This window comes from Oncorhynchus tshawytscha, linkage group LG05 (assembly GCF_018296145.1).
Source record: "Oncorhynchus tshawytscha isolate Ot180627B linkage group LG05, Otsh_v2.0, whole genome shotgun sequence".
Taxonomy (NCBI): domain Eukaryota; kingdom Metazoa; phylum Chordata; class Actinopteri; order Salmoniformes; family Salmonidae; genus Oncorhynchus; species Oncorhynchus tshawytscha.
The window spans coordinates 46,894,412-46,911,039 of record NC_056433.1 but is presented as its reverse complement, the minus strand read 5'-3'; the positions used below and the strand labels follow the sequence as shown (position 1 = coordinate 46,911,039).

General features: G+C 45.7%; 1 protein-coding gene across 2 annotated transcripts in view; it reads right to left on the bottom strand.

Annotated features, from left to right (window-relative positions):
- frem1b (Fras1 related extracellular matrix 1b) overlaps positions 1 to 15,826 on the bottom strand; it is a 56,177-nt gene extending 40,351 nt beyond the window's left edge. Inside the window, exons 1-16 of one of the 2 annotated variants that reach the window (XM_042321998.1) lie at positions 15,386 to 15,826; positions 12,985 to 13,293; positions 12,606 to 12,700; positions 12,052 to 12,311; positions 11,097 to 11,296; positions 9,668 to 9,991; positions 9,333 to 9,441; positions 8,905 to 9,036; positions 5,161 to 5,505; positions 4,743 to 4,885; positions 4,275 to 4,471; positions 3,590 to 3,680; positions 3,297 to 3,464; positions 2,797 to 3,005; positions 2,553 to 2,646; positions 1,136 to 1,388 (exon numbers count right to left, since the gene is read on the bottom strand). In XM_042321998.1, coding sequence (XP_042177932.1) covers positions 1,136 to 1,388; positions 2,553 to 2,646; positions 2,797 to 3,005; positions 3,297 to 3,464; positions 3,590 to 3,680; positions 4,275 to 4,471; positions 4,743 to 4,885; positions 5,161 to 5,505; positions 8,905 to 9,036; positions 9,333 to 9,441; positions 9,668 to 9,991; positions 11,097 to 11,296; positions 12,052 to 12,311; positions 12,606 to 12,700; positions 12,985 to 13,221 — 2,857 coding nt within the window. In that variant the 5' untranslated portion in view covers positions 13,222 to 13,293; positions 15,386 to 15,826. The remainder of the gene's footprint in view (positions 1 to 1,135; positions 1,389 to 2,552; positions 2,647 to 2,796; positions 3,006 to 3,296; positions 3,465 to 3,589; positions 3,681 to 4,274; positions 4,472 to 4,742; positions 4,886 to 5,160; positions 5,506 to 8,904; positions 9,037 to 9,332; positions 9,442 to 9,667; positions 9,992 to 11,096; positions 11,297 to 12,051; positions 12,312 to 12,605; positions 12,701 to 12,984; positions 13,294 to 15,385) is intronic. The other variant, XM_042321996.1, reaches the window with a different exon arrangement.
- Positions 15,827 to 16,628: the final 802 nt, after the last annotated feature.

Below are 16,628 nucleotides of genomic sequence, written 5' to 3'. Positions count from 1 at the left end.
TTTAACTATGCCACTTGGTTTACATACTTATCTCATATGTATATACTGTACTCGATATCATCTACTGTATCTTGCCTATGCTGCTCTGTACCATCACTCATTCATATATCCTTATGTACATATTCTTTATCCCCTTACACTGTGTATAAGACAGTAGTTTTTTTTTGGAGTTGTTAGTTAGATTACTTGCTCGTTATTACTGCATTGTCGGAACTAGAAGCACAAGCATTTCGCTACACTCGCATTAACATCTGCTAACCATGTGTATGTGACAAATAAAATTTGATTTGATTTGATTTGATTTGAATGGGCCAAAATTCACCCAACTTATTGTGGGAAGCTTGTGGAAGGCTACCCGAAACATTTGACCCAAGTTAAACAATTTAAATGGCGATGCTACCAAATACTAATTGAGTGTATGTAAACTTCTGACCCACTGGGAATGTGATGAAAGAAATAAAAGCTGAAATAAATAATTCTGTCTACTATTATTCTGACATTTCACATTCTTAAAATAAAGTGGTGATCCTAACTGACCTAAGACAGGGAATTTTTTCTAGGATTAAATGTCAGGAATTGTGAAAAACTGAGTTTAAATGTATTTGGCTAAGGTGTATGTAAACTTCCGACTTCAACTGTACATGTGCAGGTTGGAGCCGGGGGCCACTGGGCGCCCGTGGAGCAGTTGTTGTGGGGGATTAAGTGCTAAGATTTGATACCAGCAACCCTCCAACTGCTTGCTCACTTCCCACAAGATTTGTCCTGTCAGACCCGGGATTCGAACTGGCAACCCTCTGGTTGCTGGCTCGCCTCTCTAACCTCTAGGAGTCAAAAGTTGAGTTGACTCTCCAACTCTTTCTCTTCTGTTGGAAGGCACTAGGTTAATTGAGCAGAGTCCATGGCAATTACATATGCCTTCTGGTTAAACCAGACTAAATGCTACGATCAAATCAGGCTACTTATGGATTGCGCTCATGGATAAAAACATCTGCATTTTTAACAATTCCTTTCCCCAATGATCCACACCTAGCCTGGCCCCATATCTGTTTGTGCTGTCTTGTCGACTCCTATGGTCATTGTCCGTAGGTCAATGGCGAAACAGCAAAAACAGATCTGGGATCAAGCTAATCCTGACCTGTGTGTATGTAGTAGATGAGTCCCTGCAGGACGTCCTGTTGGGAGAACTTGTCCACAGTAACCCCCCCTCTCTGCAACTCCCCCCTGGCAGGGGTCCGGGCCAGCATGTAGATTAGCCTGGCATCATCACTGTCTGCGTCCGTGGCAAACAGGTACTCAGCAGTGACCTGAACCAGGCCCCCTTCCTCACAGGTCAGCCCCCCAAGCAGCCCTGGTCCTAGTTGGGGGGGCTCGTCATTCACTGGTAGGATCTGTGTAGGGGGAGGGTGGGGAGAAGGCCACAATGGAGCAAGAGAAAGATGGCATTCGCACTTTCTACATTTCCCTTACATTTTCCCATTTTCCTTTCGTTCAAAAGTTTGGGGTCACTTAGAAATGTCCTTGTTATCCATGATAACATACATGAAATGAGTTGCAAAATGAATAATAAATATAGTCAAAACGTTAACAAGGTTATAAATAATGATGTTTAATTGAAATAATAATTGTGTCCTTCAAAATTTGCTTTCGTCAAAGAATCCTCCATTTGCAGCAATTACAGCCTTGCAGACCTTTGGCATTCTAGTTGTCAATTTGTTGAAGTAATCTGAATAGATTTCACCCCATGTTTCCTGAAGCACCTCCCACAAGTTGGAATGGTTTGATGGGCACTTCTTACATACCATACGGTCAAGCTGCTCTCACAACAGCTCAAAAGGATTGAGATCCGGTGACTGTGCTGGATGCTCCATTATAGACAGAATGCTTCAGAAGCTGACTGCTTCTTCTCTAAATAGTTATTGCATAGTTTGGAGCTGTGCTTTGGGTCATTGCTTTGGGCCATTGGAGCTGTGCTTTGGGTCATTGTCCTGGGTCATTGTCCTGAAATTGGCTCCAATTAAGTGCCGTTAGAGTCAGTTTGCTCTGTTCTGTGAAGGGAATAGCCTTCATTTCTCAGAACAAGAATAGACTGACGAGTTTCAGAAGAAAGTTCTTTGTTTCTGGCCATTTTGAGCCTGTAATCAAACCCACAAATGCTGACGCTCCAGATACTCAGCTAGTCTAAAAGACAGTTTTATTGCTTCTTTAATCAGGGCAACAGTTTTCAGCTGTGCTAACGTAATTGCAAAAGGGTTTTCTAATGATCAATTAGCTTTTTAAAATGATAAACTTGGATTAGCTAACACAACGTGCCATTGGAACACAGGAGTGATGGTTGCTGATAATGGGCCTCAATACGGCTATGTAGATATTCCATTAAAAATCTGCCGTTTCCAGCTACAATAGTCATTTACAACATTAACAATGTCGACACTGCATTTCCAATCAATGTGATGCTTTTTTAATGGACAAAAAAAAATCCCTTTTCATTCAAAAACAAGGACATTTCTATGTGACCCCAAACGTTTCAATGGTAGTATATATAGCCTACTCACCTGGACTGGTAAAAACACATGAGCAGAGTTGACACCATCAGTTACTGTTAGACCAACAGTGTCCTCCACAGTCTCAGAGTCATCATGGATGTACCTGCAATTAGACATTTATGATTTTTTTTTTTTTTTAAATGTACCCACATAGATTGGGTTGCCGTGATTAACCTCAAACGAAACCAAATCCTTACACGGGCTGCCTCCCTCTATCGTCTAGCCCCCCTTATCATGCCACTATATGTCCCACCTGACTCGGAGACCTCTCAGGTCTTGGAGGATGAAGGTGTCACCCTGGTGGAGCTCACGTCCCTGCAGCTCCAGCTTCCCGTGGATGGGCGTAGTCTGCACCCCTACTCTGAGCTTGTCCTCCAAGCTGTCCCCGTCCCGCACCAACAGGTGCTCCTCCGTGAAGAAGGCCCCTCCTCCTTCCTCCACTCTCAGTAGGTTGGTGAACACCTGACGAGGTCCAGGATAACGAGATAGAAATCGATGGAGGTGGAGATAGAAACAAGAGTTGACAGAGAAAGATAATGGTAAACGGATTCGTTTGGTGAAGAGTGGAGTGGATTCTCACATTTGAAATGTTTCAATGTCTACGTCGTGGTTCTAAGACCGTCGATACCGAAACAGTTCATAAAAGACACTGTTCACCTTCATGACGAGCATTTATCTTTTCTTTATCTTCCTCATGTAACATGGTGTTGTTGATAAATATTTTACTTGACCAGAGAACCCCCCCGCACCCACCTCAGGAGCCTGGTTGTCCACAGGTAAGACGGTGACGTTGAAGAGCAGGTCAGTGGTGGTTCCACCGTGGTGGTCGCTCACGGAGAACAAAAACTGGACAAACAGCGGCTCTGGGCCGATGTCCTCGATGGGGGGCATGTACCCCACCTTCATGTGGTTGACTGCATGCTGACGGACACAACACATGTTGCTGCTTTGAGGTTTAGTAAGAACAGGCGTTTGTAATCCAAAATGAATATACCTGCACACTACATGCATGACAGTGTATTGGCGCAGTATATTGGTGAGCGCACCTGGGTGAATGACTTTAGCACAGGGACCATTGGGTCTTTCTTCATGGAGTGGGTGCTGTCTGTGTAGAATAGTCGCCCTGCATCAGGTAGCCTGCAATCAGGGCCACAAACATACTCTGTTAGTTGTATGATTAGTTAGTTAGTTGTATGATACAGTTGTATGATTTTCATTTTGAAGAGCGTTTTCCCTTTAAACGTCATAAACCTCATGCATTAAACAATACATCTGGAACCATATTTATTAACCACGCATTGGCCTCAGCTAAACTGGTGACACAGCCACAGTAGAGTCCATGAAATGAACAGCCATGTTGTGACTACGAGAGAGAGAGAGAGTGAGAGAGAGAGTGAGAGTGAGAGAGAGAGAGAGAGAGAGCGAGAGAGAGAGAGAGAGAGAGAGAGAGAGAGAGAGAGAGAGAGAGAGAGAGAGAGAGAGAGAGAGAGAGAGAGAGAGAGAGAGAGCAGAGAGACACAGAGAGAGAGAGAGAGAGAGAGAGAGAGAGAGAGAGACAGAGAGAGAGAGAGAGAGAGAGAGAGAGAGAGAGAGAGAGAGAGAGAGAGAGAGAGAGAGAGAGAGAGCATTGGAAGTGCAGGACACACAGAGGGATCTGTTCATGGGGATGATCTAGTATAGGCACTCTGGAGAGAGAGACAGAGAGAGAGAGAGAGGGAAGTTGTACTGTACCCTGGCCGTGTGGGGCTGAAGCAGGGTGTGGTGATGAAGAAGGAGAGGTCCGTGTCTGGGTGCTCTGTGTCCCTGAAGTGGATGTGACTCTGGGTCAGGTAGACCACGTCAGTCTCCCTCACCGTAACCGAGCGAACGCTGCCAGACACCTCCACCGGAAGCTGGTCTTTGACTGGGAAAACGTGGATCACCACAGTCTGTGTTGTGGTTGGAGGGCACAGATGACAGCACAATGAAATATGGATCATTAATGGAAAACGGAACGTTTCAGACGAATAGATATTTAAAGGGGTTGTAATATAGACATATGATCCAATAAATATATTTTTTTCCAGATGATATTTAGGGCTTTCACTGTATTCACAGCCTTGCCATCGACTTCTGGTTAAAATATCCCCAATTTCAAGTGTTGCAACGTAACAGTAATGTGCCATATGGAGTATCGGGTTTAGATCTTTGCACACTTACGTGTCTGTGGGATAGGTTTGGGGGTTGATGGCTGTCTGAGAGGGTGAAGTCGAAGGTGTCCTCAAAACACTCCTCTCCAGAGTGCCTATAATAGATCATCCCCATGAACAGATCCCTCTGCAGGAAACTCTTCACTGGCACACCTACAGGAAATCACAACCCAGTCATCAACATAGACATCGAATGCATAGAATGGGACATTTTCTCAATGCAAGATGGTAGAGACAGAAGGAGAGCTAACTACCCGTCTCATGTTGAAGGTTAGCCTCATCAGACCTCAACAAAACAATCAATGTCGCTCACACACAGGTTGAACCTAACTTGCTTAAATGCCAATTATACGGGGTTTGGACTATCAGTTATCAGGCAATTATAGCAATGAAGCGTTTCTATACAATTTGTGATGATATCCTATTACCTGGCTGTTGTGGGTGGGCCTTCTTGACCACCTCTCCAGCACGGGGGAAGGTGAGGAGCTGGTACAGGATGTAGTCATCACTCGAGTCCAGGTCGGAGGCCAGCAGCATGTACTCTTCCACCAGCACCTCACCGCCCTCCTGCACTTCCAATGCCACGTTGTTGATAAGGAACGGCGCCGTGTCATCCTTGGGCAGGATGTTGATGGGGAACTTGTGGCGGATGCTGTGGCGCCCGTCTGTGATGCGGAAGACAATGTGGTCGCGGGTGGTGTCGCTGTCCGAGTGATGGTAGACAACCACGCCCTCTTGTAGGTCCCGTACCCGGAACATAAAGCCTTTACCACCTGGGAGGAGATGCGAGTTTGAATGAATGAATGAATTGGAAAGATGAGTTGTTTTCCATTTATGTAGGTTAGTGAGATTCAAACATCAGATTCTGGAATGTATTTATCCCTTGTTAAAATGTTGTTGTTTTTTGATGATATTTTTTTTTTTCGTTACAAATTTGGGTCACTATAGCGTGTAGTGTGTCCTCATGGTAACACTTTCTTTGACGCCCAGTGTCATAACACATTATGACATGGTCATAATCATATCATAATATTTCCTGACAGCTAACAACACTTGTCATAACATGGCCATAACACTCATGACCCACATATTTAAACGTGGTGACACGTGAAAAGTGTTATTTTATGGCTGGTTATGACACCTCCAGTTGAAGTTAGAAGTTTATTTACACCTTAACCAAATACATGTAAACTAAGTCATTCACAATTCCTGACATTTAATCTTAGTAAAAAATCCTGTCTTAGGTCAGTTAGGATCACCATTTTATTTTAAGAATGTGAAATGTCAGAATAATAGTAGAGAGAATCATTTATTTCAGCTTTTGTTTCTTTCGTCACATTCCCAGTGGGTCTGAAGTTTACATACACTTAATTAGTATTTGGAAGCATTGCCTTTAAACTGTTTAACTGAGGTCAAACGTTTCGGGTAGCATTCCGCAAGCTCCCCCAATAAGTTGAGTAAATGTTGGCCCATTCCTCCTGACAGAGCTGGTGTAACTGAGTCAGGCCTCCTTGCTCGCACACTATTTTTCAGTTCTGCCCACACATTTTCTATAGGATTGAGGTCAGGGCTGTGTGATGGCCACTCCAATACCTTGACTTTGTTGTCCTTTAGCCATTTTGCCACAACTTCGGAAGTATGCTGGGGTCAATGTCCATTTGGAAGACCCATTTGCGACCACCCTTTAACTTCCTGACTGATGTCTTGAGATGTTGCTTCAATATATCCACATAATTTTCCTGCCTCATGATGCCATCTATTTTGTGAAGTGCACCAGTCCCTCTTGCAGCAAAGCACCCCACAACATGATGCTGCCACCCCCATGCTTCACGGTTGGGATGGTGTTCTTGGCTTGCAAGCCTCCCCCTTTTTCCTCCAAACATAACGATGGTCATTATGGTCAAACAGTTGTATTTTTGTTTCATCAGACCAGAGGACATTTCTCCAAAAAGTACAATCTTTTAACAAACACACTGTTGACAAGTAGGCTACGGTGTAATGGAATGTTTTGCTTTGTGTGGTAGGTTTTGTGTGGTTTTGACACTCTTTTGTAGGTGTCATAACCAGCCATAGAATAATGCAATATATGTCACAAAGGTCTAAATATAATGGTCATGACAGTGCTATGACAGGTTATGACAAGATATGTCAGCTGTTATGACATGGTTATGACGGTATCATAACATGTTATGACTGGGTGTCAAGTAAAGTGTTACCGGTGCCATGTACTGTAAGTTAACCCCACTACAGCATATTAAGGCTAAGCATACAGTACATCAGGAAATTGGGTACTTGGATATTTGACATGGTGTTATGAGAAGCACCCTAAGGTGGACATCTCCCACTCTTGCCAAAGCCACTTCATGTTTTCATTTATTAATGATTTCTCACAAATAAGCTGGGGGTTTTTTAATGTTGGATGCATATTGTCATTTGGAAATAACAAGTTTCGCTTTTGCCTAAAGGCACTACGCGCTGGCTCAGGCTTTTCCCTGCCGCTGAAAAACAGAGAGGGAAAGATGGCGTCCTTCCCAGGCTAGCGTGCTGTGGCGGCTGCCCAACGTGACGATGGCCCACTCCTGCTTGCCAGGGAGACAGAAGGGCAAGGTCACAAGACAGATTGAGTGATGAATGGTCGCGCATGAAACCTCATTAGCAGCAACTTTACTGCGGGGGAAATGGGGGAAATGGGGGAAATGGCTACAAGTCCAACGGAGAAACAACTTGGTAATTGGGCCCAAAGGTGGCAGTGGGCAGCAGGCCCAAAAACAAAACAAAAAACACAGGTTCCCAAGTCGGAGGACAGTGTGGAGTATGAAGGAACAGTCAGGCAGCTTTCCATTTGGCTGAAGGCGTTGGACCAAACGTGCTCTGACACTCCCCAGCGTCGACGTCCCGAGTCGGAGGTCAAGGGTGAGCAATTCCCTCTGCCCGCCAAGTCCTCCAGAGACACTATGTATTGGTGGGCCAGAACTCTCACTGAACTGAGTGGAGCCATGAAGAAAATTAGCAAACAGGTTCTGATAAGGGAGAACGGGAGCCAAAACATTTGGTTCCATTTTTTTCCCTCGCTCTCTATATATCACGGGGGGGGGTCGTCAATCAGTATGAAAGCGACCCTCCCCCATCCAAATAACAACAACGTAAACAGCAATTAAAGTGATAGCGGGATGGGTGTGGGTGGGACGGTTGTTTGAGCAGGTGCTGCTGTTCATTGGATGGCCCTACAGGAGGGAATGGGATGGAGTCGGTGGCCGATGGGAACTGAAGTTAGTCCAAACTGGAAACTACCGAAACTGAAAGAAACCACCAGCTCAGCCTCCCTGTAAGGGACTAGCCTTCTACACAGCCCAGATTGACAGAGTAAAATGGTCCGTTATGAGGGGTTCAAGACAATAACCAAAGCCACTCAGTCGTACACGTCGCCACTGTAACCTCAATAAAACCACACAAGCATTTGCGCTTCTCTCTCACTGTCCAAAGTAGCCATGAAAGGTTTACGTCCCTAGCCTTGTCTGTCGTCTTCTCTCTCTCTTAACCAAAAAAAAACAGGTCTGCTCTTGGGACAGCGCATCTGCTCTTTGTGCACAGTGGCATGAAATGACATAAGTCTCCCCAATCTGCTTCACTCAGGGCCTGTGCAAACAAAGGCCTGTCTCCCCGTGCGCTGGAGTGGAAGGACAGACGCCGGCACGCTGAAGACAGCTTTGTGTGCGAGGGCCCCTGGCGAAAGTGGCGACGGCCCATTTTACACCTGATTAGGAAACACATGCAGGCCACCTCACATATGCTTCGGGAGCCGCGCCGCCGTCCCCAACGGATGGGAAACACATGGAAGCAAAAGGGCGGAAAAGGGCAGGCGTTCCTGGGAATCTTCAGGGTGGCACTCCAGATACCAGCACAGAATTCCAAGGAAGGGTTAAAAAAATGTGTAATTATTTTCCTGAATGTTCTGTGATAAGGAAGCGCATCAACGATTCAACAAATGTTTTGGTTGTGCATTCTTTGACTTTGTATTGTGACATTTTGTCATTTACTTTGAATAGTGACAATGTCTAGTTTTCTTGTCTCATTTTCCATATGTGTCATATCAAGACAGTTCTATGTCACAGTTCTATCGGCAATGTTCTGAAAGTTTCACCTAACTGAACCCACCCCATCTGACCTCTCACCTCTGACACTGAGTCGTCCATGCAGAGGTCCGTCCACGGCCACCAGGTAGACAGCATCAATGTTGTCACTGTCCACGATCTGGAGATCCTCCCAGGTGATTGGCCGAGACTGACCCTCCAACAGATCCAACCCTGCCAGGATAGGTTGGTATCAACATCCTGTCTTTATCAGAGTATTTTTATTTGATTGATTTGATTTATTTGGCCATTTAAAAACATAATTCAGCCACACAAGTGGATAAACTGAATTAACACCTTATTTCCATTGTGGACTCAATGTAGTGATATGTCGTACATTCCACTATATACCTCGTACAGTAGCCTACAATACAGACATAAATACAAGCTCCTCAATGGGTTTGCATCATTCAATCTCTTATGATGGCAACTTCTTTGCAATTCAATGTGATGTTTCGATGTGAAGATACCCATGTTCCACGAGACTCTGGGTGCGTTTGTCTCAGCTGCTCTGATGGAGAAGTGGACCATAATGGGTGGGCTGGCTACATAGGAACCGTCAATAGCCTGGAACTCAACCTGCAGGAAATGGAATAGATATAGCATTAGTTTAACATGACGTTTCCACTCGTTCTACAGCTACAATCTCTCTCTAAATGTGACTTTGGAGATGAAAAAGGCACTGGAAAGCAGGTCTCATTAACCAGCAGGCCAGCTCAGTAGAAGCTTGGCTCGGCTCGACATGCCTCAGCTCGGCTCAGTGGTGTGAAAAGGGCCCAAGAGCTCTATTGCTCCACCACAGTACCTCATAGTTCCTCCTCCCTGTGTGACTACTATTGGGCGGCTGGTAGGCTATCTTCATCTCGTGTAGGTCCTGCCAGATGAAGGAGTGGCAGGTTTTGGTGTGGTCGTCCAGGTGGGCGATGTAGCCCTGGGCGGGGGGCTTTGTCACGTTGAACACCAGGCGCTCCTGGGGGGTCTCTCCGTCCTTGGCGTCCAGCGCGGCCGTGGTCAGGGGGGTGAGGATGAACTGGTCCGCCTCCAGGATGAAGGAGGCCATGAAGGCGGCCTGCGGAGGCTGGTTCTGCATGGCCCCATGGATCAGCACGGGCAGCCACACAGCCTCCGTCTGGGGGACAGAAAAGGGTTAGTGGCATTGAATAGGTTAAATACACCTTTCTTTTCTAACGCGAAACTACTTAAAGCTGGGATTGAAGGGGGAAATAGTGCCACAGGCACATTTGTTATTGTTTTTGTTTTGTTGACAAAACAGAGATGAGCAGCGACATTAATATCTTGTATTCTGAGAACACGGCAGCCATGTTCTGTGTACGTTTGGTAGGACGTTGATGGAATATTCTCCTAACCCTTAGAAAACTGGACGCAGGAATGTTGTTGCAACCTTCCCATGAAACATGTCTAGAACATTAATACGGAATATTTTGAGAACATGGTAACTACGTTCTGGGTCATTTCTGTTTGACATTGAGTGAATGGGTCTCTTGGAAACGGTCCTTACACGTTACTGACCTAATGAGATTCTTAAGAGAACGTTCTCTAAAGTTGTGGGAACGTTTGTTGTTAGATGTGAAACAACTGAGCCCATTCAGCATTGCGGACTGTATCATCCAATCACAGAGCAGATACAAGTCACGTGAACACTGGACTCATTCGCTAAATATCTGTATGTCCCACCCCCCTTAGTGACTGTTGCTAGCTTACTCAAGCATGAGCCAAAACCATGGATTCTACCATGACTACACAGAGAATTGCCACAAGAAATTGTATTATATCCCTAAAATAAACCATGAGATCTGTTAGCGAACAGATGGTAGCACTCGATGGCACTCGATAGCACTGTCACAGGCGCAGCTTGAACTTGTAGGTCCCGTTAGAACAGACCCAGGGCCTGTTTCTGCGGGCCAATCTTTTTTCTTGAGCGGATGGTTGTGGGGACAGAACATAATTATAAATAATTTGTACACTGCAAATTGTCTGCAAGAAGCCCAAAACAGATATAGTATTTGACAAAAACTGGGAAAGACTGGGAAATACTTGGGAAAGATTTCCTAAATTAAAATAGCTTTGAGCTGATTTCCTGGTGATTTATACAATGTTTTATGTTTAACAGCAAAAATGTGCAAATAAAATCAGCCGCGGGATGAATTTGGCTCGCGGGCCGACTATTGGGGAACCCTGCCATACAGTATGTTACAGTTACAGTAGTCTCTTACCTCCAGCAGTGCTCTGGAGGCCTGGTCCCGTAGCTCCACTCTGATAGGGATGTAGTCAATCTCCGGAGAGGGGGGACTCAGGTGCTGGTACTTCAGAGCCAAGCTGAGGAACTCGTGGCAGGTGGCTTTGAGGAAACGCACCTCCTTGGTGCCATGGAGGCAGGGCTTGTTTCCTGGACAGGGGTCTCCGGTTTGTCTGCCTTGGGTGAATGATCGTTAGGAGACGTATGTCAATCAATGGAAGTTTACCCGAGGCTTGTTAAATATACAGAGCCACTACGGAGAAGAATCAAAGAGAGTGGCTTTGCAAAACTACATTCAACACAAGGGACAAAAAAAGTGAGTGACAGTGTTTGATTCCTTTGCTGTACGTGTTCAGTAGTATCAATTATCTGACAGGACAAAAGCTCCCAGATGTGATGCCATACGAATGTAGGATCTTAATTTGAGCCAGTTTGCTACAGCAGGAAAATAATCCTGCAGCAACAGGAAATGTGAGTTATTATGTGGATTATAATTCATGGATATTTATGTAGGGGTTGATGCATTTTTCTTGAGGGAAAATCAAATCTGCCATTTTGTTAATACATTTTAGGAAAATACAACCTTCAGATGCCTTTTTCAACCTCAGACACACACTACAAGTTTTAAAGGTCCTGCGCTGCAGGAAAGTTCTCCTGCAACACGTTGATCAAATTACGATCCTACATCTGTAATGACAGTCTGGATCGAGGCCAAATAATTATACAATAACTAAATCACTGCGCCTATAAGACTGCATCGATAATAAGCCCACTGACCCAAATTCTGCATCGGATCGTCCATGCCTTCCTCGAGGGAACTGGGATTCGAACTCATGTTCACAACAACACAACATACTCACAAAGCACCTTCAATACCATTGCATTTCCAACGTGTTGACCAGTAGCGGGATATGGATGATGCCATACTTTACCTTTCCTCAGCCCAGGGTCATCCTCGGTCACCAGCTGCCCCAGGGAGGGTACACTGGTCTCTGGGGTGAGCAGCCGCACGGTGCAGGCCACGTCGGGCGGACTGCGGATGCTAAGGATGCCGCCGTCGATGGCGTTGGACAGGCCGTAGAACCGGGGGACCACCAGGGGAGTGCTGCCCAGCTCTACCAGGCTGTTCTCAGGTTCCACCACAATCATCCTCAACACCACCGTCTCCACCACGGTGTCGGAGTCTGTGAACCTGAAATGAGTTGGAGCACACTCATCTCGACCCCTTTTGAGATCTGAAAACGTATCATGACAAAACTTTGAATTTGGAGTGCAACGAATAAACCTGAAACAGCACCGTGTCTCAATGCATTCCTGGTGGGACCCAACTTTTTTGTCTAAGCCCAGCGCTGCCACGCCTAATTGAACACAAACGACATCTATTTTCCAGCCTGGTTTTCGTTCATCTCGGTTAACGAAGTGTGACGTGTTGTGATTTGGGATTTGATTTGTGATGTGACTGTGATTTGAATGTGTCTGATCCTACCTGTACACTCTCAACATGACTGTGTCTTCCTCCAGCAGGGGACTACCATTATGGATGTACTTCACTTCATCGGGCAGGAAATGGCAGTCAAACACCTGCAACAAAAATAGGCCACTGTTACACTTCACATAACTACGCAGCAACACACTGATGTAGAGCACGCACAGCCACACGGTGGAATACACTGTTACAATAGCTACACATTCTAATAATGTGTTGTAGGTCACATGCACTGTTATAGCATGTCATAGACTTTGTGGATATATTCTGAAGCCTGCAACGGGTAGCTAGTAAAGAAGCAGAAACAAAATGGCCGCTTTGCTTTAGATTTGCTTACATTTGTCATCATTGAAAAGTAACACGGACTAGATCCTCTCACCTGAGGAGTGAGTTTCCCTACTCTCTGAGTCACCGGCTCATTGAGCACCACCTCGACCTTACAGTCTGATGTCTGGTCCACGTTGAACTGCAGCTCCTTGTCTGTCACAAACACAGACCTCCCCCGGCCAACCTGGACCCCTGAGTTCACCTGCACCAGACTCTGCTGGGCGCAGGCATGTGGTAGGACAGCCATCAGGGTCAACAACATCCAGGAATGGACCCTGGCCACTGCCATTTTGGCTCAATGTCTGTTGGTTTGTTTTCTGTGGCAGGCGCTCAGAGCTGTATCAGGTGTTTTGATGGAGGCCTGAGAAAGGGTTTTTATCACAAAACAATGAGTCAGATATTTCACCGGATGTATAAATGTGAAGCATCCGGTTCACATTTATACATCCGGTATAAAAATATGGTAATGAGAGGAAGCCCAGTGGCCGGCAGTGGGAGAAGATGGAGCGAGATGGACTTTGGCCGATATTCTGCAAATTTTCTCATCGATGAAACATTTGATCTCTGTACAGTTTTCTGTTTCCAAAACGAAAATTTGTAACAAACAGGGTGGACTGCGTTTTTAAGACTTTATCCTTTGTCAAAGTTCCCAAAAATGGCATTGTTTAGAAAGAGTGCAAGGGCCGAATTGAGTTATGGCACACACGCACTTCACAGAGTAGGCGTTCCTAAACAGAAATATGCAAATAAATGCTAGAACGAACCAATAGGATCTAACTAGCAAGTGCTTGGCTCTACCCACCTCCTTGCTTGTTCTGCCCACTATGATTAATTTGCTCCCATTGGAAATGACAGGCTCTAGTCTATCTTGGGTTAGTCATACAAATCTTTGGTTTTACGGTGGGGCTTGATGTATAGGAGGCACAAAATGGACTCTACACAATGATGTATAGGAGGCACAAAATGGACTCTACACAATGATGTATAGGAGGCACAAAATGGACTTTACACAATGATGTATAGGAGGCACAAAATGGACTCTACACAATGATGTATAGGAGGCACAAAATGGACTCTACACAATGATGTATAGGAGGCACAAAATGGACTCTACACAATGATGTATAGGAGGCACAAAATGGACTCTACACAATGATGTATAGGAGGCATAAAATGGACTCTACACAATCAGGCAGTTTCTTTAGTCTTTCAATATCTCTCAGATATCTTTAAGACGATTGCCTCAGCAATGGCCGACTTTCTTGTTCCATCTCCATCTAATAGTCAGCAAAACCTGAAGGGAAAGATGAAAAAAAAACTCTCCAACACAAAGTCTGTCTATAATCAGCCAGCAGTCAAATGCAGCCAGTAGTCTACTCTACAGGCGACTCGCTCCGGAAACGCCTTCATCCTCCATTTCACTTCAAAACAAGCCCCCATTGCAGGAAACAAGGGGTTAATCTGTGTGACCCCAGCGAGGTGCTGGAAATGGCATTGGGGGGGCGGGAGGATCAAAGGGGGGGGGCGAGGACTGGAGCCCGCGTGTGTCACTACCCATTCTGCCAGGCGTACGTTACATCGTTAGCGTAGTGAAGGCTAGCTGCCTTTCATCTATTAGCCAGACAAAGGTAGGCTAGGACCATAGAAATAGAATGACTAGAGAGTCTATTTCTACTCATTTTCTAGACTTTGAGCAGAGACAACCAGCATAGTAAAGAGAAAGAGTAGAAAGATTGCTGGTAGGCTAGAAAAGGTCTGTTAACATTTCGCCAGATGTTTCTATTGTATGTAATTAGTCACTGTAGCTAAATTGAAAACATATTTGTTTAGTAGGGCAATTGTTAGGCAAGCTAACAATGTAGCATACCTCCTAATAGCCCAATAGGAAAAAAAACTGAAATGTATCTGGATATTTCTAAGAAGACACCTAGGCTAATTTATCGGGTGTGTGATAGATCAACACTTCTCATTTTCCCTGCCTATCTACATGCACTTAACATTAACATGACATGAATAACAACGGGTTAACTTGAAGGGGGAAGTCCAGTGTTTTACAACGTATTAATGTAAGCACAGCGGAAACGGAAAGGTTTGTGTTCCTGTGTGGATGTCTGTGTTACTGCAGCAGTTAATGTCTAAACCATACATCCTTAGTGCAGAGTCATTAATGAAGAGTGGCGTGGCATTGTGCAGCGACTTTTCCGTGCTCAAGAGACGGCAAAACTCTCCAGAGAACGTTTCCCGTAAACCGTCACTGCTCTAATTGTTGGTCGTAAGTGTTAAAGAAGCAGAAAAAAGAGAGAGAATAAAAGAGAGCAATCCCTACTTTTACCGAAACTGGCCAGGAGGTAAGGCTCTTATCGTAGTGCGACAAAGTGCTGGAAGTGTGTGTGTGTGTGTGTGTGTGTGTGTGTGTGTGTGTGTGTGTGATGCATGCAGCCGTTGGCACATACCTGCAGTTGGAGCTGTCCTAAAGGTCCCTTCTCCGGCACCATCTGCACACGCTCAGAGAGGAGGGATCCTGTCACATCACACACACACACACACACACACACACTCACAACCCTCCTGAAACCACGCCGTTACTGGGAAAACTCTGGCATCCCAACACAAAAAAAGGACCACAGCCGAGACAAAACACAGGGCAAAGACCTGTGAGATAGTGAGAACAAGAGCACGCAAACGCAGGGTTCTCCACGTCTCTTAGAGGTCGTCTTCCTGCCAGACTGTTGGGAAGCACACAGAGAGAGTGAGAGAGAGGGAAAGAAAGAGGGAGAGAGGGAGAAGGGGAAAGGGAAGGGGGAGAGGGAAAAACTGCTTAACCTCAAAAACACAGGAAATGTGCGGAGCAGTTCCAAGAGTTTTACTTCTCTATCGCTCTCTCCTGCACTCACAATCCCAGATGTTCTTATTCCCCAAAGAAGACAAACCTCAGACCCCACTGCAGTCAGAGAGTGCAGGGAGAGAGAGAGAGAGAGAGGGGAGAGTGGGGGAGAAGGTGAAAGAGAGAGGGGGAGTGAGCGGAGGAGAAAGAGAGCGAGAGAAAGAGGGAGAGCGAGAGACGGAGAGAAAGGAGAAAGAGAGGCCTTGATTTTGTTAGAAGAAACTGTAGTTCTTCTGAAAGAGGGAAGAGCCAATAGCTTAGAAGTGAAAAGGTTTTTGTTGAGCCAACCTGTTTGCTGTGAAGCAGTAGCTTTGATGTTTTATGGCATCACAGGCATCCTGGAAGGAGACTGGTGCTGCACAGAAAAGGAGAAGAAAGGAACAGAAACACAAAGGGTTTTCAGGAACCACACACACTTTCTCTCCCTCTCCAGTTTACACTCACACCAAAACTCTTTTCCTCGTTCTTGTTCACACACACGCACACACACGCACACACACACACACACACACACACACACACACACACACACACACACACACACACACACACACACACACACACACACACACACACACACACACACACACACACACGCCCCAGGCTGACCTGTGGGACAAAGACATACCTCTCCCCGCTGGGCTGCCTTTCTTAGTTGAATGAGGGGAGAAGAGTTGCCCTCTTCACCCAAGTCTGCACCCTCCCTCCCAATCTCTCTCTCTCTCTCTCTCTCTCTCTCTCTCTCTCTCTCTCTCTCTCTCTCTCCCCCGCTCTCTCCCCCGCTCTCTCCCCGCTCTCTCCCCCCGCTCTCT